At 39.5% G+C, this 25,980-nt stretch overlaps 1 protein-coding gene across 4 annotated transcripts in view; it reads left to right on the top strand.

The window, feature by feature from the left end:
* The window catches only part of IL1RAPL2 (interleukin 1 receptor accessory protein like 2), a 379,033-nt gene extending 353,426 nt beyond the window's left edge, over positions 1 to 25,607 (top strand). For 2 of the 4 annotated variants that reach the window (XM_030498257.1, XM_030498260.1), the window contains 4 exons: positions 2,880 to 3,025; positions 8,765 to 8,908; positions 12,685 to 12,855; positions 22,238 to 25,607. In XM_030498257.1, coding sequence (XP_030354117.1) covers positions 2,880 to 3,025; positions 8,765 to 8,908; positions 12,685 to 12,855; positions 22,238 to 22,935 — 1,159 coding nt within the window. In that variant the 3' untranslated portion in view covers positions 22,936 to 25,607. The remainder of the gene's footprint in view (positions 1 to 2,879; positions 3,026 to 8,764; positions 8,909 to 12,684; positions 12,856 to 22,237) is intronic. The other 2 variants (XM_030498258.1, XM_030498259.1) reach the window with 1 other exon arrangement.
* Positions 25,608 to 25,980: the final 373 nt, after the last annotated feature.

The following is a 25,980-nucleotide window of genomic DNA, read 5'->3' as shown; positions in this document are numbered from 1 at the left end:
AAATGCGGTTTCAAAGGAAAAGTATTGGAGCTTCAGATTCAACTTAGTGCATAAACATATTGGAAAAATATGACAAAAGATTTGAAAAATCTAAAACATTGGGTATTTTTCAAAGAAAACGCTTGTATTCTGAAATGACATTTTCTTTAAATTTATATTTTCTTAACTGAAAAATAATCAGTAGACAAAATGTTTTGTTTCAGATCAAATAAAATGCTTCCACTTGAACAAAAAGAATTCTTTTTATTTCACCCACCTCTCCTCTCTCTCCCTGCATCCTGTTTGCTGTGAGTTGTCAAGTGCCATTGATTTACCTGTGTATTAAATGATGTAATTGCTCTTACAGTTTGTTCATCAAACCAGAAAAAAGAGCTATTATTTTCTCAACTTGTGGGAGCTGGCATGTATTGGCAGTGTTGCTGGCAAAGTTCTCCCCAGCTCAGAAAGGGACAGAGCTTCATCTTATGGGTGTGCAGCAAATACTGCTGCAGCTTTAAGGTCTTACTTGTTGATACTCTATTTCTTTTCTAACTCAAAAATACTGTTCTCAGTGTTCTCCGAACCAGCTATGAAATGCATTCAGTTAAAATCTGCACACATGAAAAAAACGTAAGTGACCAACTGTGTGTTTCTGTGGCAATAATGAATCATTAGCTGCAGAGAACTGATTAATAAAAAGAAGAAGAAGAAAAAAGAGCAGGAATGAAAGGTTTGACAATCCTAAGAGCTTTCTACACTTTGCTATCACCATAATGCTTAAGTGTCTGTCAGCATTTTTGTGATAGATCCCATTCTGAAGAGTTCTCTTCCTGAAGATTACAATTAGCATGAAAATAACTGGGAAATATTCTCAGCCCAAATGCATATTCTTTTTTTATGAAAGCTCCTTTTTAGCTGATCCTGTATTATTTAAATTTAGGTTAAAGGTCGATTATTTTATTTTAAACAGATTCAGAATAATAGTTTATCTTAATTGTAATCTCTCTTCGTTTTGTTCTATGTAAAGCATGCTGATTATAGTAAACACAAGACAATCATTCACAGAGTGCTCCAGATTAGTGTCCCAGATATCTTCTCTGTTAATGATTTTATTTGTTTCTTGCAGCATGGTTTGTAAGCTGAAATTTGTGGAGCATATTGTTTACCAATAGAGAAGGCTTTCCTGAGTTTAAAATATTTTACTATATATAGATAGAGACTATTAATAGGTAAATGAGAATTGATTTATCTGACCTCCAGTGTTTAGACTGATTTGAGTCTGCAAACAGATCAGGCTCTCTTGGGAGGTTTCTTTTCTGTGCAGCAATGATGCAAATTCAACCTTCCTTGCATTATTTTCAGCACTTGGGCTTAGGGCCAGAATAAAAAAATGCAAAAATACACAATAAATGACATTGAATTTGCAAAAAACCAGATGCAGTCCAAGTTTCCAAATGGAACACATATACCTGTTCTTAAACTAATGTTTTTCCACTTGCTTTTTTGCAAGTTACACATTCATAACGAAAGAGGCTGAATTGTGGATGCTCTAGTACCTCTTCGGAGTTCTGCCACATCACCCAAGCCAATAAAGGGGATGTGCTGTATGAAATTTTACCGTAAATATGTGGTTTATAGCAGTCAGTCTTGCATTTTTTATTATCTAGTGCAATGCCCTCATACTTCACTTGTGGTTTGTTTTCAGATTTGGAGTTCCATGTTTGTTATATGAAATTATGTACGTAAGAAAATGTGTGTGTGCATTGGAAACCCCAAAGCAACTTTGGTTTATAGTAGAGAAGTTTGACATTTGTTATTGAAAGATTTTAAGCTCGACAGGAGCAGTTTCCGTCCAGTGCAAACAGCGCTCTGGTAATCACTGTGTGCCCAATTGTCTCTCTTCAGTCTCCAGAGAAAATATTGCTGAACCCAGATCTTATTGCTCTCTTAGTGCTGTACACTTATCTTTTCAGAGAAAAGACTCACTGAAGTACCATGTGTGATGGTGAGTTCACAGGTGACTTCAAGGGCATCACACGTTTTATGTCTACGCCCTTGCACATTATGCAGAAGTACACTAACAGAATCAAATGAATATGGTAGATTTTACCTGATGTTATGTTTCCTTGTTCAAAGGACCAGAAACTTTTCTTGAGCAACTGATAAGTCTTTTAAGAGAATAGGCCATTGTATTTTTAGACTTTATGTCAGCATCAGAAAACACTTGCATTTACTTTGCATTCTTTTTGATGTTTGCATTAGAACAATGACATAAAAAGACTGTACCTCTGGCCTGAAAGTCTGCTAGAACTTTCTATTCTCTTTGTGGGGATTTTGTATATCTTCTCTGTCCTCTCAAAGGAGCAGACAACTCTTGTTCGTTACACTGATCCCTTTTAAAGTCAGGATCTAGCGCCCCAAAATAGAGGAAAATTCCACAGCTCTTTTCATTGGTTTTCCAGACTGCAGTAAAATGCATCACAGTACGAAGCTGTTAAAATATTGCCTTATAATTTGCTCAGCAATGGCTTCGTAGTGCATATTTACTTCTCTGGAAAGTGAGTATTTATTGCTTCTTTTAAAATAAACATTGTTTTTAGCATTGAATTCTGGTGGAACTGAGGTAAACAGGCCACATGCAACTGTTGCACTTGTAGCCACTCTTCCTGCACTTGATTCAGCTCCTTGCTACAGACATGGCAGGAGAAAAAGGCTTTTGGTTGTCATGAAAGATGCCTCTGTGAAGTCTCTGTTGGGCAACTTGAGCCTTCTTCTAAGTCCATCTCCAGAGTGAAGGAGACTGGGAACTCTCGGCATCTTCTGCAGAGAAATCATGGTTCTTTCGGGAATCTTCTACACATATTAATTCAGTTAAGCAAAGACTGTATCCTTCCTTTCAGACTCCTCAGAGAACATCTCGGAGAAAAAGAAGTTGAACTGACATTGATCTTTGATGCTGTAGAGGAGGCAGACCTGGCTAACTATACATGTCATGTGGAAAACAGAAACGGACGGAAACATGCCAGTGTTCTTCTGCGCAAGAAAGGTAATTCTCTTTATTTCATTATCTGTACTCTTGTCTGCCTCAGCAGCAACAGCTCAGCCAGTAGCAAACATCCTGCTGACCTGTCCGAGCCAGGCTGGACTCCTGTGGGCCTACTTGGAGCTGAAGTGTCTCTGTGTTACAGCTTCAGTTTACCACTTGTGAAAAAAATTTATGATTTGTTCTTTAGTTTCTAGTGAAGCAGCCTTGCAGGTGATGCACTTACCTGCAATACAGTCACCCATAAAACACCAATATAATCAGCAGAAATATTTTTATCTGAACAACCTATAAGTTGGACCTAGAGTTGACTGACTAGACCAGAGGTAATTTTGTGATGGAGTTAGAATAGGTGCCTTAGCAGTGAGGTTAGATGTTACTATGTTTCTCCACTTCCTGGCTGTTTAAATTTAAAGCTTTAAACACTTAGAATGCCTTTTGATTTCTAACTGCATTGGGAATGAAAACATTGCAGTGGGAGCTACAAATCAGCAGAGAATTACCCCATTATGGTTGCTTTGCTTGGTATTGTACCTGGAATTGGGAATACCACTACTGACAAGTTATCCATAGCAGAAAGGAAACCATCTGGATTTGAAAGTTCCAAATTAAAAGGTGCTATTATGCTCTGCTGGTTGTAGAAGTCATTATCCTAAGGAGTGTATCAGTATCTCATTACAGTTCTTATGTTGTTTGTTCAGTTGCCTGTCCTGTTCATAAGTAGGGTGACATTTAAATTTGATAGTGATCTCTCTAAGATACAGTGTATTAGGTAGTACAAAAGCAATAAGACAGTAACTGTTGGGAAAGCAAAGGAAGGTAACGCACTCGGGATAAAGATGTAATGTGAAACCACAGAGCCATCAGCACAGGAGATGGACTAACGAATACATTGTCCAGATCTCTGCCATTATTCTTGGCTCTAAATTAACTTCCCATAAGAGGAGAAGAAGAAATGTTTTCATGAGGTACACGTCGTGCTGTTCCAGTCCTTTGTGCACTTTCAGACCACTAAGGCGAAGGATGCGTTTCTCAGCAGATTGTGGATTGCAGTGTTAGTGTCAGTTAAAAAAGCCAGTGCTCTCCATCATCACAGTTGCAGCAAAATCCCACAGAAGTGTTGCCATTTGGAGAAGATTTAAATATACTGCTAGTTCTTAAGCATGCTGCAGATTGACCTCATCACCATGGGACAGATGAATTAGGATCAGGAAGACCACCCAAGGCCTCTGTAGATGGGGCACTGAAGTTCTGGAAAATTTCCATAGTCATTTGTTCACCTACAGCCTGCTGGATTCTAAGTGCTGTGTTTCATGGCTAGAATCTATATAAAATGAAAGGTGAGTGTGGGGTGGTATTGGGACAAAAAAGGGCTGCTAGGGAGAGGAAGCTTTTGGGTCAATGTCCTCTTTTTTTGCTAGCTTTCATGTGACCCACAGGTTATATGTGTGAAAATACAGTATGCATTCTTGTCAAAATCGGTATTTACAATGAGGGTGATAAAACAGTGTCGCACCTTGCCCGGAGAGGTGGTAGATGCACCATCCCTGGAGACATATAAGGCCAGGCTGGATGTGATTCTGGGCAACCTGATCTAGTTGAAATGTCCCTGCTCATTGCAAGGGGGGAGGACTAGATGACCTTTGAAGTCCCTTCCAACCCAAACTATTCTATGATTTTATGAATCAAGTCCTACTTGCACAGTTTCCTGTAGATGTGAGAGTTTTATGTCCTCCCAGAAAGGACATAATGTAGGTTATATTTTGCACTAAGGGATAAGGATAAAACACAATACAAAAGGTACGATCAGCTCTGAGAAACAAGGGCCCACAGCTGGGATTTGGAACACACACAGATGTATATTCAACATCTAAACTGACAGGATGTCACAGCTTAAATTAAGGAATCTGGTCATCATGAAGGATTAGCCTCTTTAGTGCAAAAAACATTTTGCCTTTCCATCCACCGAACCTCATGAATATACAACTGATAGTAAGTGTATCTATGTTGACACTGTTAAATGTTCAGTTGTGTTGCATATATTAGAATAACAGGGTAGGTTTATTTATAGCAAGAAAATGCAGATATTTCAGAGCTTTGCTGAAATTATGGAAGAAGCTCTGCTGAATACAGAATTTGGAGGTGGAAAGGATCACTTCTCAGCTACTATTTCATTTATCTCTGCACTGTGGCTGTAGAAAGCTTATATTCCTCTCAGGCATTCTCAGTAGTTGATTTTCAAGCTATTAAAGTGTCATTTAAAATAACCACAGTATTTTCACTGTGTCCTTTGACTGCATGTCCCACTGTCCTGTTTGTTATTTATGAAATTCTTAAAAATACTTGACCAAACTTAGCCTTCCTGCAACTTTATATAGATACTTCTTATCCTAGCTTTCTCCAGCTTGGATTTGATTGTAGAATATTCATGAGCCAGGAAATACTGCTGTATTTACTGACCTGTGACAAGGTTTAGGGCAAGACTGGTATAAAGCTGTTGGCCAGCATCCTCTGTGCATGTCAAAGAAGGGATCGTGGATTTCTATTGTCATGTGCTGCAGCTTTCCAGATACTGAGGCACTTGGGAAAGGTGAAGAGGAAGCACAGATCTTTCAGCTGGGGAAATCTCCCTCCCTCCAAAGTCTTGCATGCTGGGGGCTGCATTATCCCTGTTTGGCAAGAGGTATTTGCAGCTTCGTTTTGTCTCCAGGTTGTCAAAGTGCTGCAGGTTATTTCTGCCCCCTGTTCAAAGGTGTGATTGCAGTACATCAGCTGTAAACAAGCTAGCGTAAGTCATGAGTCCTGCTAGGAAGGTTTGGATAAAGAAACAGGAATAAACCCCAACTCCAAGTTATAGCTCTAAGTATGAGACTTTCTAGAGTTAGTTCTTATCTTGACATCAGGTGCTTATTTTTAAGCACATACTTTTCTTTAAGGAAGAAAAAGGAACTTCTCAAACATTTAAGGTAAAATTTGTTGAAGTCTTCTGCTGTATTAGTGGTATTGTCCTCACAAATGCTTCTGGAGAATAGAGGAGTGCTGTCTGTGCAGCACCAGGGTAGTGATAGCCCAGAACATACAGCATCACTTAGGATATTGGGGGTTTTATTTGTTTTGGTTTTTATTTTACTGAAAAAGAACCAAATCCAGCTTCAAACACCCAAGGGTACCAATGCAAAGACAGAGCCAGGTATGGCTCTGAGACGTGAATACACTGTCTGCTATCACATTCTTCTTTACTGACTAAATTCAACACCACTTTGTTATTTGCTTTCAAGTACTCCAAAAATAAGTTCTGGACAATCCTGAGCTTCCTTAACTTGCTTCCTTTCCTCCATGCTCTCCTAGCATGTTTGGTGCTCAGATTACATGGATCTCAGTGTACACCCACTTGTCCCTTAGTTGTGGAAATAGTTCAGGATTTCCTTCAAATGAGTTTGAAAACTGTCCAGTTTTTTAAGTCTACATAGTCTATAATATACTGTCCTGGAACATGAGTAACATGTCAGGAACTGCAAAATAAAATAAAAAATCAATCCATGCTTTCAGTGGAAAGAAGCAGTGAATTTAGACAAAAGTAAAAATGATGATGGCTCACCATTTATTTCAAGGAGGCTGCCTTTATTCAAGACACGCAGGAAACTAATTTTTTTTTTTGGGAGGGGTGATACTGATGTAGTTCTAAATGATGAAGAACATTCTAAAATATATTTATGTCTCATTTATTGGATGTTAATGAGACTTGCTATTATAAAGACCATAATCCTCTGTGATACACTGTGGCTAAGTCCTACATTATTCTAATTAGAAACTATCAGAATATATTATTTACTAATGTTCAGTCACTATTATAACACAAAGCCCAGATTCAGCTCCTTTCCTAATGTTGGGTGTGCTGCCTTCCCTATTGACCTCAGCGAGGATGACTTGAGGCATGAATCGGATCCAGAGACTAAGAGCTGGAGTAGGCAAGAAAATGGGACGTTCTGGGTTTTCTTCATTGCCTCTACCTAGAAATGGAAATAAGGAGGCAAAAAACCTTGGCTTTCTGCCTCCTATGTCTGGACTCTAGAGGAGCTTACAGGGCAATAGGGCATGCAAAAGCAGATCAGTTCTGCCTTTTGAGCTGGATTTTGTGGTTTTGCTTGATACCCTGGCTTTCTCTCAGCAAGTGGACACAAGTCTGTGGTCCTGTCTGGGCTGCAGATGATCAAGGCTTAGGATTTTTTCTCCTTCCAAGCTGGCAGCTTTGCCATCATCTGACTTTGCTAACAAAAGATTCAGTGCAACAACAAAAAAGTTCTTTCTCTGAAAAGGGATTTTAACCAACATGTTCTCCACTTGACCAGATTTATCCCCAGAGCACATGCTAACTTTATCATGCAGTGTAATAGAAGTCCCATGAATTCCCTGTGTTCTCAGAGAGATTAAATAGCTATTATAATAGACTTTTTCCATCTATTAGTCCATGACTTCTTAGCAGACAGACATCAGAGATACTGTAAACTGGGAATAGCTTGACATCTGATGTTAATTATTGAAACCCAAAGCATGGTGAGGCGAGAATAACCCCAAAAGATACACAAGTAATTTGCTTTTTATCTTGAAAATGACATAAATGAAATACCAGTACATTTTTCTGACCTAAGTTTTACAAGTGTAAAGATCACAAAAACTGTCTTGCCTGTATTACAGTTTTTACATTTTCACACTGTATTTATCATAGCAGTAAATATCCTCATAACGTCTTATCTAAACTAATATAGGCTGTTAGAGGTAGCTATTGTCAAATTGTCGTCTTCTGTCTTTTGTGGCTAAGTAATATGTCAAATGATGTTATGAGCAATATTGTGTTCAGGGGACATTCCAGACTGAAAAGCAATTCTGTTAAAGTTGGTGTCTTACATCAGGTAGAGTGCTGGACTGGTATTCAAGTTGTTTTATCCCATTCTGGCATTGGTTTGCTGAATGACCTTGGGCATGTTGTTTCACTCTCTATGCCTCTGTTTCCCCAGCTGTGAAAGATGGGTAATTGGGTTTGGATGAATTTGTGAAGTTCTTTGAGGCAGACTGTCTGTGATGTTTCCTAACAAAAGCATCCCAGTAGGAAATTTTAACTAGCACTAGTTCCCATCAAAGTATAATGTGTACTAAACAAACGTGATAACTCCGTTAGTAGCCATCACAACTCAAACAAAGTGGCTCTTAGCAGCCTGATATGTGCTCCTCACTTCTCAAGTTATCTTGAGCATTCTGGATGCTCAATTCATTCTCCAGTGATTCAGCCGAAGTCCTGGTTTGGCAGTTCATATCAGCTCATCCACCAAAGCTTGATAATTTTGGGGGGACTGCAGCCTCCCAAATGGGGTACAATATGTCTAGAATATCTATTCTCACATGCTGCATACAGCATTTGATGCACTCTGCCAGTACAGAAGTTTCAAACTCCACAAGCTCATTAAAAGTTGATTAATCCTCTGTGTAAAATCACTACATATTTCTCTTGTAGAAGAATTACAATTATAGCCTCAAATGCATTCTGGATGATGATTTCACATGGACAGTAGATGGAGTAAATGGGTAAAGTTAAGTAATAGGTAATGAATATAAACATTAGGCATCCTTAATGTTACAGTGGTTGTGATTGGAAGCTGCACAATTTTATGTGGAATTGTACAGTGGCTTAGAACAAATAAAACTTGGAAAGATCGTAACCTTTTTCTCTTTCCTTGCTAATTTTAGATTTGATCTACAAAATAGAGCTTGCTGGAGGACTGGGAGCCATCTTTCTTCTGCTTATTTTGCTCGTGACCATCTATAAGTGCTACAACATAGAGTTAATGCTGTTCTACAGACAGAACTTTGGAGGAGACGAAGCAGCTGATGGTAAGCAGTTGCTCAGGAAACTCAAGATATGCAATGGAAATATTTCATAGACCCAAAGTGATGAAACTTGTAGATTGAAATGAATCCCAAGAGATGCCTGCTGCCAGTTTAAGTTCAAACTACTAAGTCCCTGCAGTGTAAAGCCCTAAGACTTTCTCCCAAAGCCCCCTAAAATCAATGAGTCTCTTCACTGAAATGTCACTGGGCTATGCCATAAGCAAATGGGAGTCAGAAGAATTGTTCATGAGTCTGTTATAGAGGCTGGAGTGTCATTTGTGAACTGATTCCTCAGGAGAACTCTTCACATTCATGTGTCTCTGTGGCACATATGCCCAGAATCACTTCTCCTGAGATCCATACTACATGTGGACAGCCCTTTCATCAGGTATTTTTCATTAAACATTTCCATTGAATTATTTTCATGCTGCCAACTAACTCCAATAACTAGTGAGAGGTGATTGTTATTGAGGCTAACTAGTTACCTCAGTTAACTGGGAGACTGCAAACAACTTAGTGGAAACGTACAGAGTATGTTTAGGAATAAAATAAGCTGGTTTTCAGTGTTCTTCCCTCCACTTCCCTCTCACTGGCATATATTCTGTTTAGTGCCTAAAGCTAAACATGTATTCTTAAATTGAAGGTTTAATTCTTCTGAATATAGAACATTCCTGCTCCTATGAAGCTGGAGTAAGGCGTGGCAAACTAAATCCAAGTGCTTTAAATCCTATTTTTAATACTTCTATTATACCATAAATAATAAGTTATCGATATGCATGTAACTAGTATCGGCTAAAGATCTGAAGTACAGTATTCAAGTACATGTACTTCTCATAGCCCACTGCAACACTTAGGAGTCACGTAGGCAGTCTGGAATGGTGTGTCTAGAGACAATAACGTATTTGAAACAAGAGCAGGGCACACATCTCCCTTTTGTGCCAAAGCAATGTGCAGTTGCAGAGCCATGTTAATTTCTGCACTTAGCATTACTGCTATTAAAATAATAAATGTTTCTGTTTAACACTGGGTAGATACGGTGTGAAAACGTTTTGCTACAATGAAATCCATAGGAGTTTGGCGAAGGGGTGGAATGTCACTCGGGATTTTAGAATGTGCAATCATAAACAGCAGGAATAGATTACTGGAAACTTCCTCCTTCTCGATCTTCAGGTGTCAGTGGGAAAACCTAAAGTGATGCTTTTTTCATACTGTACAATGCTGCACAGAATTTATACTGATACCTGGGAGAAAGTGAAGGGTGAGATTATGTGGTTTTGGAAGTAATTTACTGCTAACACCTTGGGATTGTATCAACATAACCTTGCTGGTTCACACCAACAAATAGTGACCCAAAGTGTAAATCCCTCCTAATTGCTTTGATTCATTTATCTCGTGTTTTCAATGTGAAGTTGCTACATTTTTATTTATGTAACTTCCTTAGTTCAATCACTTTTTAGTTTATGAAACAATATTATTTTCTAGTTGCGTAGAGGAAGCCCCATGAGTACATAGGGGAATTTGTGTGCATGTTAATTCTGAAAACATTTTTCTAGTGCATGATTTTAGTACTATTGTAGCTTTGTTTCCCATTCTGGTCCTGCAGAATGGAAGATGGAGGCAGAATGTTACTGAAGTCAGAGTGTAATTGAGGATGTTTCTTTCTACTTATGTAGCCTAAAATGGGAACATACAGAGCTCCCATGAGCAATCAGCTGTATAGATGCAATTGCAGGGTCATTTTCCATTTATACATGTATTTCTTTAAAACAGAAGATTTGGAACTCAACAAATTTGCTTTATTCCTATTTCTAAAAATATCCTATGTAAGCAATGTTGGATGCATTAACTTCCTGTGTTGTGTGTACCATTGTTTTTAAAGAAAATGATGCTAACGATTAAGCAAAGCCATTCAGGAGATGGCTCCAAACAGTGCTGCACCCAAAGCACATGGAGCAAGCAGTGGAAGGCATGGATAGGTCCTGTGTATGTGAAGCTTGTGAAGAGGGAGTTGAGGCTGTAGAGATGTAGCACAAGTGTACAGACTCACAGGAGCCTGGGGTATCTTTTGTGCATATTTTGCTTATTTGTACTGTGAATCGAGGTGACTGGAGAAGGCAGTTGTACCCACGCAGCTGGAAGGGGCAGGAAGCTCAGGGGCTGCTTGCACACAAGATAACCAGGCATGTCAGTGCTCTGGGGTTGGTTTTGCTGCCTTTGCAGGGATGTTCGCTGCCTGGCTCAGTTGGTGGCTGGCTTCTCTTAAAAGGTTTTAGCAGGCCTCATTATGGACAGGGTAGCAGGTTTTGAACAGGCCTCCAAAGCTGACTTTGCTGTTTGTTCTTCTGTCATCTTTCCATCAATAACTACTATTTTTGCATGCTGTTGATTTCAGAGAGATATCAGCAAGCCAGGTGGACATCAACTATGGTGACACTGGCCAAATTGCCTTCACATGCTTTGTAGCTCTGACCCTCATGGGTCTGGCTTTGTGTCAAGAATTATAAGAAAGTAATCATATTCCAAGGTCATCAAGGGATGCATTGTATTATGAACAGCTATTTTTCTTTTTATTAGAATATATTGAGGATTTTTAACTGCTTTAATTATCTTTCATGTGCATTATTCTTTATAGCTAATTGGTACTCGGCAATCCTCTATTCATGCAATTTTGTCCTCACAACATTAACTATTTGATTTTTCATTGTCTGCAAATAATGGCAGCTGTGCTTTTCCCTGGAGACTGAATTGCTGAAGGTTGACTTTTTCAATATACTCTTTTCCATTACTGCAGAGTAAAAGCAAAGAGAAATGTAACTAAGGCAGTCTGATTCCAGCATGGATCCCAAGCTCAATAGTGGTGCCACTTCTGTTCTGGCAGAGTCACCAGCCCTTAGCTCCATGTTTCAGATGCAGAGAGCTGGAGACAAGCCCCAGTGCGGTGCAGGAGGAGGAGATGGTATTTGCCCTTTTTAGCCAAACCAGTGTGTTGCAGCCCCGCTGTCCTCATGTGGTGTTACCTAGGTCCCCTCTGTCACCCACTGCCTGCCTCCACTTTATGATGAGGCTTTGCCTACACCCCTGAGCTGCAGGCAGAATGGAGGAGCAAGTGTCCCCCTGCACCCCGTTTACTTTTGGAGTTACTTCTTTCTCTCATATTGTGAGCTCCAGGTATTTAAAATGTCCTGGATCAAGTGACCTCTAAAATTATGGTGTTGGTTTTGAAAACTACAAGATTTTCTGGGGAAAAAAAAAAAGCTTTGGACTGTTTGTATCTGGCATTGATTTCTGCATAATCGGTATTCATTTGAGTTAAGTCATGTCTTTTCTCAGAGTTATTCATGCAAGAAAGTTTTCTTTGCTCACAACTTTACAAACTTTCCAGGCTCGGAAACTTTTCCAAGCTGAAAACTTCCACATAATCATGGCACTCTTGAGGCACGGGAGTTGAAAGATTCCCATTAGCAGTATGTAAAGGATTAAAATAAAAAGTTCCAGCTTTAGGATTTGTATCAAAATTTTGCCCACGGTCTGTTCAGATGTGAAATGTGTACACTGACCACATGGAGCAGTTACTAACTAGCTCAACGTGCGGAAGAAAACTGAAAGGATATCCTTTGTCTGGACCCGAAAAACTTCTCTGTGGAAACTAGATTATATATTGTGAAAAGTCACAATTTTGTTGGGAAATGCTTGGTCATTTCAAAGAATAATATAATTTCTCTGTATTTTTTTAGTGCTCTTGCAAACAGCAGGCTGAACATGAATTTGTTTTCTTACAGACAACAAAGAATATGATGCATATCTGTCATACACCAAAGTGGATCCTGATGCATTAGATTGTGATAATAATGAAGAGGAGCAGTTTGCACTTGAAATCCTGCCAGATGTTCTAGAAAAGCACTATGGATATAAGCTCTTCATTCCGGATAGGGACCTGATCCCTAGTGGAAGTAGGTATTTCTTACCTTTCAGTTTTAATTCTCTCTGTTGTGTCATGAAGGCCTGGACTGTGTGATAAGTACTAGATAGGGGAAACCTCTCTTTGTGAAGTGGTTGTGAGAGTTGGAAAGGTTTCCTTAGTACTGCAAATTTGAGCTCTAGGTGAGAGCTTGTTCCTGCACCAGTGAAATCAGAGGGAACTGCCATTGATGGCAGTGGAGGCGGGAGCTGCACCTTCCTACAGGGAAGGCCGGTTTGCTGCAAGCAATACTGTAGTCCAGACTCTCTACATCAGACATAGGTAGCTAAGCAGGAAACTTCCAAAACAGATTTTCTAGTCTGTTTTGTCATTGGAAATAGGATTTATCCCCCCCCCCCCCCCATTATTTGCTTGTCTACAGCAGCTTTACAGGTAAAAGTCATCTTTCCCATAGTCTTCTGGGTTTTGCCCTAATTTTGAAGTCTCATAAGTAGCTACAGTAGTTTCTCAGTTAATGGTATAGGTGCAAGGTTTTCATTAGAGTTTTGACCAAGTGTTGCATTTCTGAGCAGTGTTGGTATTGTGTAAATAATTGGTATGTGTGAGACCAATTCTACAGAGGACTGTGTACAGCCTAGTGATCCAAAGCTGATTCCATGCTGATCGTGAAATACAGTTGTCCATTTCAAGTCAGTTTGGCTGCCATGTCTGAAGATGCAGCAGCTCCCTCTGGATGACTGTACCAACAGTTAATGCCTTTCTAGCTGTAGTTACGGCATCTCTTCTTCCAGATTCATTTTTGGACAAGTCGAAAAAGACTATGAGTCATATGCATTGTGATGGTGATTTTGAATGCACAGTATGTTTGCTTTAATATCACATTTATTTGAAATGCTACCCCTGTGAAAAGTAAGCTTTTTTTAACAAATTCTGTGTAAATCACTTTCATGAAAAATACTAGAAAAGAATACGTACTTCTCTCTGTATAATGCTACTGTATAGGAAGTAAGACCAGGAAAACAAAGCAATGGCCGTACTGGAGCAGATGTCCCCAAACATGAAATAGCTAGAACACGGCTGCATTAGCAACATGCCTGCCAAAAGACTTGAAACTGCTGCCTTGCTGCTGCCAAACCCCAGTACGTGCCCCAGAAGTTGGAGCCTGCTTCTTTGACATCTGAGGGAGCTAGAAACAGCGCTCTGAATCCTCCACCACCGGGAAAGGGGAGTCACAGCCTAGGCAGAGATCATGCGAAGTCCTGTGTGGAGGCTTGAATTTATCCTGTGCGTTTGCAGCTCCTAGGTTAGAGCTGCTTCCCTCATTCCTTTTGCCCGATCCCTGCAAGGTCTGAGGTCAACTCCTTTAGTGACATATTCCAGAAAGGAGACTTGGCTCATAGCCGCCTTCTGTACAAGCAACTAGTTTTAGATATTCTGAAGTGAAAATAGATCTTTTTGTGTCAAAAATCACACAACTGTTGTAAATAGTCATATCCAACAATATAGCAGAGTTATACATAGCAATTATACAAGTGAATTAAGGAGTTTAAAACTAGCCCTTCAGTGATAACTATACCAAAGCTAATCTGACTATACAGACTAATCTGAAATGAGAGTCTTCTTCCCAATTGCTGTACCAGACAGTATGGTATTTTATTTTTGTCTATTTTTGTCAGTCAGACACTCAGCAAATACTTGTCATCACTTTGGGTATTCATTAAACCTCTCCTGAAAATGTAGGGTACCTGAAAATGTCAGTTCTCATTTATGAACATTCACGGATTTAATACCTCCTTTTTCCTCTCAAGCTCACTTCTTCGGTATTATGAAAGGGCCTGATTCTAACACATGGAGCTTCAAGAACGCTTAATCAGATATAATGACAATGGAGAATAAAATGTGGAACTGAAATGAGTGTGATTTGCATGCTTTAGCTTTGAAAAAGATACAGGAGGAGGCACTTTATTTTGAAGGGACAAGAGGGAGGGAGAGGGAATGCGAAGGAGGGGAAGGCTCAGACTCCTGTATTTGTAAGCTCTCCATTTGCTCTGGAAAAGTGGAATGTGGCTGTGTTCTGCCTAAAGCTCAAGGTCTTGCAGTGCTTAGTGAAGAGAGCAGACAGTGTGATGTGGTGTGGACCTGCTAGAGACTTCAGAGGTAAACATAATGTATTTTAGAGTGACTGTCTCAAAAAGCGGCAGATATGACAAATTATATAGCTGTTCAGGGTAGATTCCGATAGAAAAATGAGGGTTTGATCACAGTTATCTTTTTATTTTAGGAAATAATCTCCTCTCAGCTGTAGTGGATTCCTCATATTTTGGCGTAAATGACTTTCAGTGTAGTGTGATGCTTTCCCCCTCTCTGTTTTGATGTGTTTCCTTCTATATCTTAGGAACTTAAATGTGTGCCATTCCACTAGTAGAGAGTAGTAAATTAGGGTGCTTTGTAAGGCTGGTGGTTTCATATAATCTCTGCAATTTTAAGGTGCTGCCACAGGAGGGTGTGCATTATTGTGCTTAGTTCCTTGCATGAAGCAATACATACAGCTGCTGCTTGGATTTGAGAGCAAGCAAAAAATAGATTTGTTAAATAGTATTTCTTGCACACTTCTCAGAACAAACTAAAAAGCTGGCTTCAGAAAAATCAGGGACAAGTTTGATTATGTTTTTGTCCAGCTGGTGCATTTCTAACCTCTGAGGAAAAGCTATGATAGGTTCTGGATGTCCCTGTGCAGCCGAGAGAGAGATTACAGCTAGATGTGCCTTAGCCAGGACACACACCCCAGCAACAAGCTCCTTCACACTGTGTTCTGCATTTCAGCTCTGCACTGAGGAGCATCTGTTTCAGGGATGCCCATGGAGCAACTGTTGCTGTCCCTCTGTAGGAGGACAGAGGTGATGGCTGTGGGGGTGAGACCTCCTCTGCACCCTTGGGAAGCAGATCTCTGGCATCCAGAGTTCAGGTCAGATGAGGCTGAGTCATGTTTTGCAGTAGGTGTTTGTTTCTGTGCCCTGCTGGGATACAAATGTTATCTCGGTGGAGCATTTGGTCCTAGTGTGTAAACCACCATGTAGGATTCCAAGCGCCTTGGTGGTGCCTACTACATGGTGGCCAGCAAGGACCTTTGCAACAACTCTTAGTGCTGCCTGAGCACAGCACAGGTGGACCCGGCTCCCCAGGCTGGTGAGGTGGAAAAGGGGCTCAAGCAGCCGCCGCTTCTCTGCTCTCACTCCTGCAGAAGCCTGTGTGGCCATGCAGAATGGAAGATGAGAGGCGTGGGATGACAGGGAGACATGACATGCAGTGTGCTGTGTAAGCAGCGAGACCAAGTTTGTAACCCAGGATTTCAGTTGTATGTTGTAGAAAGTACCATAACAGCTATTCTTTCTTAAAGAATATTCTTTGGTCTTAACAGAGTGAGTGTTCTTCATTCTGTCAAAGCTGACAGCACATACACCTTTCTGTGTAGGTAACTAAGGCATAATTGAGCATTAGCCTGGAGACTGTGATCGCTAAGATACAGTTGCAGTTGTTACTAAAGTTTCTTAGTTACTAGTTTTTCCACCCTATTAGTTTTCAGGGCTTTTTTAACAAACCCTTTCCCTCAGCAAGCACTCTGAAGCCCTGGGAGCTTTTTAATTCAGTTTTAGGAGATTTGAGGAGACTGAATAGAGGGGGGTGGGGAGGAATAGGAATAGTTATGTTTTTACCTGAGCCATTTTCTGTCTTGCTAAGGATGATGTGTCTGCAGAGAAAAAGATCTATTTGCACTTAACTTTTCTAAAATCGGGACTACATTAGAGGAAGATATTTCTCCCACATAGTTTCTGCAAATTATTTTAAACTCTGAAAGTGAAGAGGTCAACACTGTCAAGTTGGATTTTTAATACCAGCCATACAAATCTATTAGAGCATCATCTAGCTGCTCTCTAAAGCATATGTGCATTTGATCTTGACAGGATTGAAAAAACACCAACAGTTCATTCCAGCTCAGCCCAGGGTATAGAGTTCAGGCACTGAAAAGAACAACGGTGACAGAATAAAAATCTTTGCTTTTAGCTGAAAAATGGAAGGTTGTGTGCACAAGAGGAGAGCACCTCGGGCATGTGATAAAAAGCACCCAACGGTCAATATTGCGGTTCTGGCACTTTGTAGTTTTATCTGCCCATCTGTATGGGTTTTGCCTGGTGAATTCCAGCTTCTTGGATTTCTGGATGATGAAAACCCAGTTGGACTATGTGCCTGGGGTTCCCAAGGAGCCTTAATTAGGTACGAGGCACCATTTATGTGGAATGGGAATAGAGTACCCAGCTCCACACACTCCTTTCAGAAGTCCCTGGTTGTCTACTCTATATGAATCTTGCACTTCATGCCAGGCATAGGTGAAGGTCGCAGGGATAAGAAGGAATGACAGTTGAAAGTGGAAGAAATATGAACAAAAGCCAGAAAGACTGGCTACCCTGTAACAGCCCACTGAAGGCCATCAAGGTGGTCAGGGAGGTAGAGCACACAGTATAAAAGAAGAGCCCAAAAGAACTGTATTTTTTGAAGGAAAGATGAACAGAGACAAAGCCAAGGAGGAATCTTATTATTGTCTTTCCAGTGGAAAGCACAAAGATGAAGACAGACTCTTCTCAGAGGTGCACAGTTGTTGACAAGAGGCCACAGGTACCAGTTGCAACACTGAAAATTCCATTTAAACATTTGGAAAATTTTCCTCAACATGAGGGCAGTCAGACACTGAAACAGAACCCAGAGACACTGAGAATAAACCTCCAGCCTTGGAGATCTTCAAAACTGTGCTGGACAAGGCCCTTAGCAATTTTAGCTAGTCCTGCTTTGGGCAGGGTATTGACCTGGAGACCTCCAGAGTCCCCTTCTAACCTGTATGAGTCTATGAATCTTTGATTCTAAATATCCAGCATCTTGATTCCAGCATCTATCACCAAAACAGTTTCACCAAAATTACCTACTTGAGGCACTTCAGTCTGCCAGGAGACATCCCCAGAGCCACCTTCTCCTTAATCACTCCTTCCTTTGCAATGGCAAACACAGCGTCTGACAAGGGAGTGATATGCTGAGAGGACAGTGCATCATGCTGAGCTGCATTATTTGTTCCTTCATGTTGAACTCATTAGCTGTCCCTTAGCTTATAGCGGGATTGGGTTCTCTCTGGGAGGGGCCATCAGTCTGCTCTGTGTTTCAGCATTCCAGCTGCATTGCTGTTCTGGTGTGAGCTAACAGAAACAACAAATATTTAATAAGTTGTAAAAGCAAGACATGCAATCCTTTTTGTTATAATAAAGTAATCAGAGTTAGGGTTTGGGAACAATTCGGTTAGGAAACCAGGACTGAATTATTCTTCTGTAAATAACTTTCTCAAGTGATAGTTGCCAAACACAAAAAGGCTGGTGCCAGGAACCAGCGAGTGTGTCGTTGATGGTACTCGTTGGTTCTCGTGGTGCTGCAACCATGCTTCCCAAAAATATCCGTAGGACTTTATATGATTTCTGGTGTTTCTCCCTCAACTGCTTCTCCAAATCATCTGAATCTGGTTAGTCAGTCATTTTTTTGTGTGAGCAACTCTGTGTCCGTGATGTTCATTAATTTCCTTGCTCTTAGTCTGCCTGCATATTAGGTTGTCTGGGTTTCCTTCCAGCCTGTGGTTAGTGTAGCATGATTTACTCATGATTTAATTGCAAATGGGATGCATGTCTTGGACTTCTTCAGCGCTTCAAACTACATTTCAGCATCGTTACGTGTTGGGAGTGTTTGGTGAGCACATATTTGCTGTCAGGTGATTTGTCTTCACTACTAAAGGGCAACCATTCAAAAACTATGTTTATGGGTCTAAAAGTTCTTGTTGTCCCTCCCTGGGCACTGTATTGGGCATGATGCAAGTTACTGATAGTTACATAATTCTGATTTTTTTGACCTATGGAAATGTTAACAGTTCGAAAACATTTTTTATGCATTATTGCAAAATACTGTTTCAAGGGGGAAAAAAGTGTCAAAATTTAAAATGTTATTTTTCAATAAAATCAGGTGGGTTAATTCTAATGCTGACATTTGTTTTTACATTCTAGTTTATGATAAAATATGATCTTTGGGAATTAAAAATTAATAATTCCATACTGATTGTCAAGACTATTTTTTTCTCCCCTCACAATGAAATGTCATTGAAGTTGACACCTCCTGCAGCAAAAGTGAATTTTCAGCAAAATGACATTTTTCTGATGGGAATATGTTGGTCTGGAATCTTACAGTTGATCCTGGTTGGTGGTGTCATTCCTGAAATCCCTGCTCAGTTTTTTTCTTGAAACAGAGCCATTGCCTGACAGTTACTACTTAGCTCACTGGAAAGGTGAAAACAACCCTTTCTGCATCCTACATTCCAATATAGATTGCTTGGATTTAATACCTTCGAATGGACTAAACATTTAAGACAGACAACTGAACCGGCTGTATTTTGAGCAGTCTCAAACTCTGAGGTGAAAGGAGAGTGGGTGATTTAGCAACCCACAGGTTTACGCAGTCAGTCCTGAACCACTGGAAAAAATAAAGCTTAAATTGCCACAGACAGGAATCTGTCCCCCCATGCTTTTCCTTGGAGAAATTCTTAAGTTGTGCACATTGGACATGCTGTAGAATGCACCTGATGGAACCACGTACACCAGGGAAGTTGTCATCTAGCTTTAGCAGTAATCTAAGCCTACATTTAGCAGTTAAGCTGAAGTTATTGGGAGTACTAAGTACTTCTGGACCAGATGGCTGGAAAATGTGTTTACCTTTTGATTTGAGTTTCCAGTTTCGTATACCGCAGTGTATTTTATCCTCAGTGCACTAGCAGACCCCCTATACATTGGCCATGTCTATCAGTGAACCAGCTGCAAACTTGGAATTTGAAGGAACACCGGGTGGTCATTTGCAAAGGTGTCTGTTGAGTTATCTGTAGAGAGAGCTCTAACTTGTTGCAATATCCAGTAAGGTGAGCATTCCAAAGTACTGGAGAGGCACAGAGGGAAGAAGTATCCATCTGAGAAAATAGGGAACTTTTCCTGTCTTCTTTCCGCTTTACTCCCTGTTTGACTAAAGTGAAGTCTGGTGAGTTTTTGATTGAGATGGTATAATGGATTATTGCTGGGTTGTTGCTATTGAAATTATTGCCACTAGATATTTGAAGAGAGGAAAGTGGAGTAACTCTTCGTTTTGTTGGATTATTTCTTTTTAAGCAGATGCGTATAGGATATGCATGGCTGTGCTTAGCACTAACCTGGATATGTGATACTGACCAGTACTGTGTCCTGCAGAGAATTGACTTGCACATAGCAGTGTTCTGAGTTTTTTTGAAGGAGGGATGAATATGTCTCAGGAAAGATGCATGATAGTTTGTTGTTTTACTGTATCTTGCAGATTCAACCTCTAATGATGAAGCTTCCCACCTAAATTCTTTCTTTTTGGGAGCAGAAAGAAAGGAAGAAAATGAAGAGTCTGAGCTGTTGATACATTGGGATAATCTCTTTCCATTGTATTGAACATTTCTACCTTTCCTTAAGTTTTGTTTCACCAGTTCTGCTTATCATTTTCTCATTGTTGCTGATTCTCTCCCTTTTCCGCTGCCTCTCCCATGGATTTTAATGTTGAATTTTTTTCATTAATGAGTAACTATTTTACACAGAGCAATGTGGGGGTTTTCCTCATAAAATATTTTAAGGAAAAAAAACCCAAACAAACTGTAAATGCTGCATGATTAAAGAGTCATAAAACATTAACTAAAAGTCAGGATTGTTGCATAGACATTTGTAATGTATGTGTATGTCTTAAATTTTTGTGTGTCTGTGGGATGTTTGCAATTGCCTCTTTTTTCCATCTGTGAAAGAGATTCTTCTTGCTGCTAAGTGGTGAAATAAAACATTGGTAAAGGCAGATTTGGTGCTAACTATGCCTTCAGTCTCATGAAAATAAGCTATTTCAGAATGTTGCTATTTTGTAGCTATTTACTTTACTGGAAGTGGTGTGAATAAGCATGCTGTGGTATGGTGCCTGGGACTATAAAAATGAGTCTTGCGGTAACAGATGTTGATTAATGATGTTATTTGTAATTGTTGTTCCTGCTAGAGGGCAGTGCGTGTAAGAGAGGCCCTGCCCTGTGCTGAGTAAAGATCTGTTCTGTGCAGCTCTTGTGTCCAAGTCTTCATTTATAACACATGCTTCTCTTCTGTCGTCAGGAGGCACATTCTGAGTAGCATGGTCAAGAGGTTCATGTAGTTTTAAAAACCCCCTATATCCTGTCTCTAAGCTTGCAATCATAATGCTGTGCAATCAGTGAACACTTTTCTGACCTTAGTGGGTTATTTTCAAGTGATTTCATTTTTCTGGTCTTAACACAAAACCCATTGAAATTTGTCAAAGTCTGTTCATTTGAATGGGTTTTGGGTCAGGTCTGTAAGTAGATCTCTTTCCCATCCTGTTCCAGGGCAGACAAGTGTAATTGGCTTCTCTTCCCTACCATCCCTGGGTCAAGTGAAACTCAGGCATCCAAGTCCAACTTCAAGAGTATTTTGTGGTTCAGTAAGCTGATATCATGGAGCTACTGATGGGGCTCGCATTTCTACTTACAATGACTGTTTGCAACTACTTGGCACTCATGAATAAAAGAACACTATTTTCTTTGTCACTGATGTCTCAACAAATAAATACCTCCAATATGTTTCAGTTTTCCATTTGTTCCTGTCACTTGTGAAATTTCTGTTAATATCATGGGGTACATAGAAGCACAGGTTTGTGATATTAAAATAGACCATTGGGCCGCAAAGAATGTTATTGTACTTTTGTGGTCAATACCTAAAGAAGAAGGAGCTACTACCATGATGCTTCTATGTAATAGCACAAGTTCTGCATGTGATGAGGGTTGATTTCTTTTTGACTCCTGCAAGTTACGGTTCATACACCCTCCAGCACCCGCCCTTGCATCTGACACACAAGAACTGCTTCCCAGAGTGTGCTTCCCTCAATGCAATGTTGATCGTAACCAGAGTTAATGTTAAAATTTACACAAACATTACGTTGATCTTGACCTATATTTTTCCAGTAAGTGAACTGTGTATTTTCAGTCACTAATGCATCTACACAGTTAGGATATTATGTAAATGTCATTCTGTTGTGATGAAAAGAGAAAAACAGTAAAGGATGGAGGGTGCTATTTAGGAGTTTTCTAGATGTACTCCATAAACAGAAATAGTTCTGATACACAATCCTATTTTTGTTGGAGTATATTGTGAAATGCCCCTTGTCTTAAATGGTATGGAACAGTAAGCTGTAGGATTTTGTTATACTTGATTGCAAGCCTGATGTTTTGATACAATAGACTTCTTTATTCTTTACTTTTTCTCTTTTTCTATAATTTGTAGCCTACATTGAAGATCTCACAAGATGTGTTGAACAAAGCAGAAGACTCATTATCGTGTTAACTCCAGACTATGTTCTCAGGAGAGGATGGAGTATATTTGAAATGGAAAACAGACTCCATAATATGCTAGTCAGTGGAGAAATCAAAGTTATTTTGATTGAGTGTACTGAATTGAAAGGGAAAGTGAATTATCATGAAGTGGAATCTTTAAAGCAGACCATCAAACTTCTCTCAGTGGTGAAGTGGAAAGGACCAAAAAGCAGCAAACTGAACTCTAAGTTTTGGAAGCGCCTAGTCTTTGAAATGCCAGGGAAGAAAAAGGAGGTGGTGTCTCGACATCAAGTCCTGGATTCTGCAGAGCAGGGCCTTTTTGGAGACCTCCAGACTGTACCCTCTCTTGCTGTCACAGGCACTTCTGCCACGTTGGTAGAATCGCGGGCCGATTTAACTGATTACCATCAAGCAGACTCTGTGCATATGAGACATTATTGCAGAGGATATGAATATGATGTGTCAGCAGCAACATTGCCAATAGCTTCCATAAGCAACCATCACACGTACTGTAACATACCTTTGACACTACTAAATGGACAGCTACCTCTTAACACTGCCATGAAGGATCCCCAAGAGTTGCACAGGAACAACCCATTGCTACCTTTATCAGCAAAGGAGCTTAGCTTCACCAGTGACATTTGGTAGTGAAGATCAGAACTCTTGAGATGCTTCATGACCGCCATGAAGACACGTTTTTAAAGAACTTTACCCTAACCCCATGGGGTGAGAAAACATATTTGAAGCAGCGGCACACTTGTTTGCTTTTCTACTTGAACTTTTTTGTTTACATTTACAGATTATGACAAAGGGGGCATTCTTTTGTAACTCGGTGATGTCCTTCCTGTCTTTTAATGTACAGTTTTATTGCTTCTTTAAAAAGGAGGAGGGGGGTAGAAAAACCACAACCCATCATTTTAGAGTAGGTTTACAATCTGGGTTGGATAAAAGGTCACTGTATATGATCTCCAACATCCATACATATTTAAGTAATAGTATTTGAAATACATAGAAGTTGTTGGGTTCTTCATATAGATTTCAGTACAGTTTGAAATTCTAATCATGTTACGAAAAGGATTATCTCCTGCACAGACCACAAGAGGTGAATCATTCTCAAAAGGGAGGAGGAAACCTCCCACTAACATTGTCTTGCAAATACGTTTTAGAAGATGGCCAGATGAAACAATGCAGATGAAGCTTTATCAGTAAAGTGCATAGTAACAGTTACTGCAGAATAAATCACCTGCTCACATGAGCATCTCTTCATTTTATTACTAAGGCATGTTGTATTCCTAGTCAATGCTTAGCAATGTGGTTTTATTTAACAACTTACTAGAGTATTGGAGGATGTTTAGGAGGATTTTAAACAATTTTTCTGTCTATTATAGAGTATTTCACAATTTTTTGCAGATTTTAAATGCCTTTTTTTTTAAAGAGTTTAAGTAAAAAATTATCTGTCAGTCTATTCATTAATTTGAAATTTCTTAAGATCTCTTGAACTCTTTTAAGATTTGTAGCAAAGGCAGTGTAATTTTACATAGGATTTTTTTTCTGGTATCAGTAGTTACAATTTGAAATTAACCTTTTTGTGAGAACATCAGCAATAGAAAATAATTATTACAGCAATATTCAGAGACAAAATGTTAAATTATTCAGGTTTACTGGTAGTCTGACTTCAATTTCAGTGATAATCACCAGAGACAGTTCTCTTTATCTACCTGTCAGTTTGTGTATCTTTTAAATACAGCTGGAGCAGGAACATTTCTGCCCTGTGCAATGAGAGAAAAGTGATCTTTTTAAGCAGCTGGTAAGGTCTTGCATCTCTCACTTACATGAATGGTCCCATCAGTCAAATAGAGTACTGTCATTTATTTTTCATGGGAGGCATTCTTGCTGCTTGTGGATGAGAAGTGTTATACAGGTACTCAGCATCAGGCATTACTATCAGCAAGTTGAGTTTTCTTTCGACCAGTATGTCTCATAGAGATGTCCATACTCAGCTGATTAAAGGTTGCAAAGTCAGACCATAGAGATAAAAGAGTATTCAAGGAAAAAGCTCTAAATAATGAAGACAGAAGCCAGTTTTGCAGGTTTTGGCACAGCTTTAATGAAAACACAGTAGACATGAGAGTTTTGTCTCAATAAGATCTGCTTGATCAAGTTCCCCAAAATATTTTTATGACAGGCAACTTTGCCTGTATTCCAGTATGTTTTTAGCATTGTTCTCTTTGATTGCATGAATAAAAGTTAGCACTCTGCACTCAGCTGCCTGTGGTTTCATCAGCAAACAAGTTCAGTAAATCCTTGATATTTTGCAGTGGTTCCTAAATTGTACCCTACAGTCAAATGGAAACAAACACTGACCTAAGACTTAAAAGTATCCAGAATTGGCCCAAGGGCCATGAGAATGATCTCAAATGTGCAATAATTCATAGAGGTCGGTATTTTTCCATTGCCTCTTTCCCTGGTTCTTCATTCTGTGCCCTCTTTACACCAGTTATTGTCTGTAAGATTTTTATTAGGTTCTAAATAATAATGGTTCTCTTGGGTTTTTTTCTAGCGTTATTATGCCTTTGACACTAACACTGAAAATGGAAATCTAGAAAAGATATTAATCTATTACACAGTATAGAATTCTAACTTGCTCTTTTGTGAAGTTAAGTTCCAAACATATAGGTGTTTAATATATGTATTTTTCTACCAAGAAAGTGATTTTACCTCCATTATAAATCTATGTATTTCAACCTCCTTCCAGAAATTTACAAAATTTGCACTGTTTTCTAAGTGTTACAGACTGTGTTTACACTGGCTGTGTTCCTTAATGCAAAGTGTAATTTAAAAAAGGAAAAAAAAAAAACCCTAAAAGAAAACCCTGCATGAAAAGAGCTGCATATGTTCAAATGAAAAGCTGTACTTTTCATTATTTTCCTTTCCACATTACTCAAGAATCTGGTTAATTCACATAGAATGTTCAGTGAGATTTTAAACCTACTAGTTTTGTATTAAGCATGCAAACTCCAAAAGAAGAAAAAAAAACATATGCAGGTCGGTCTGCTGCTTTTATTTACAATGACTAAATATGGGTAGCAAGTTAATTTACCTGATGATAATACATCTCTTAGAGCAGTAGCTATTCAAAAGCAAAATGCAGTCATGTCTGCATTGAGGTAATATGAAAAGAACAGTTTTTCTGTCATTTTGCAAAAGCACATTGTGTGTCTGTGTATCCATATTTTTTAGTTCTAGATGACAAGTCACAATCTGCTTTAAGATTTCAAAGTGTGTATTGAGTACTGCAACAATATATACATGAACCAGAACCATTGTACCCCTCTGCTTGTAGTATGGGGATGGGACCTGAGCTCAGACAGCCTCTCGTTGACTCGGTTTCATGTAATACTGGTGTGACATGCTCGAGGTAGCACTTAAGGACGTGGAAAAATACTGTCAGACAGTGCAGTGCATCCATCAGTGGGACTTGTGTGGCACAGAGACTGGGAGCTTGTCCCACTGTGAAAATGCACTCCATAGCAACTCCCCAGCGGGGTCAGTCCCTCATGACGACAGTGACAGCTGGGTCAGGGCCTTGGTGGCAAAAATACGCTAGCTCATTCATGTGAAATAGAAATAGAAAGGCATAAGGGCATTGTGCATTCCTCTGACTCACCAAAGCCGTGTATTTATTGAGATGGA

Source organism: Strigops habroptila, chromosome 9 (assembly GCF_004027225.2).
Source record: "Strigops habroptila isolate Jane chromosome 9, bStrHab1.2.pri, whole genome shotgun sequence".
Taxonomy (NCBI): domain Eukaryota; kingdom Metazoa; phylum Chordata; class Aves; order Psittaciformes; family Psittacidae; genus Strigops; species Strigops habroptila.
Note: the sequence above shows the minus strand (reverse complement) of the source record. Positions and strands in the feature narration are given on the sequence as shown.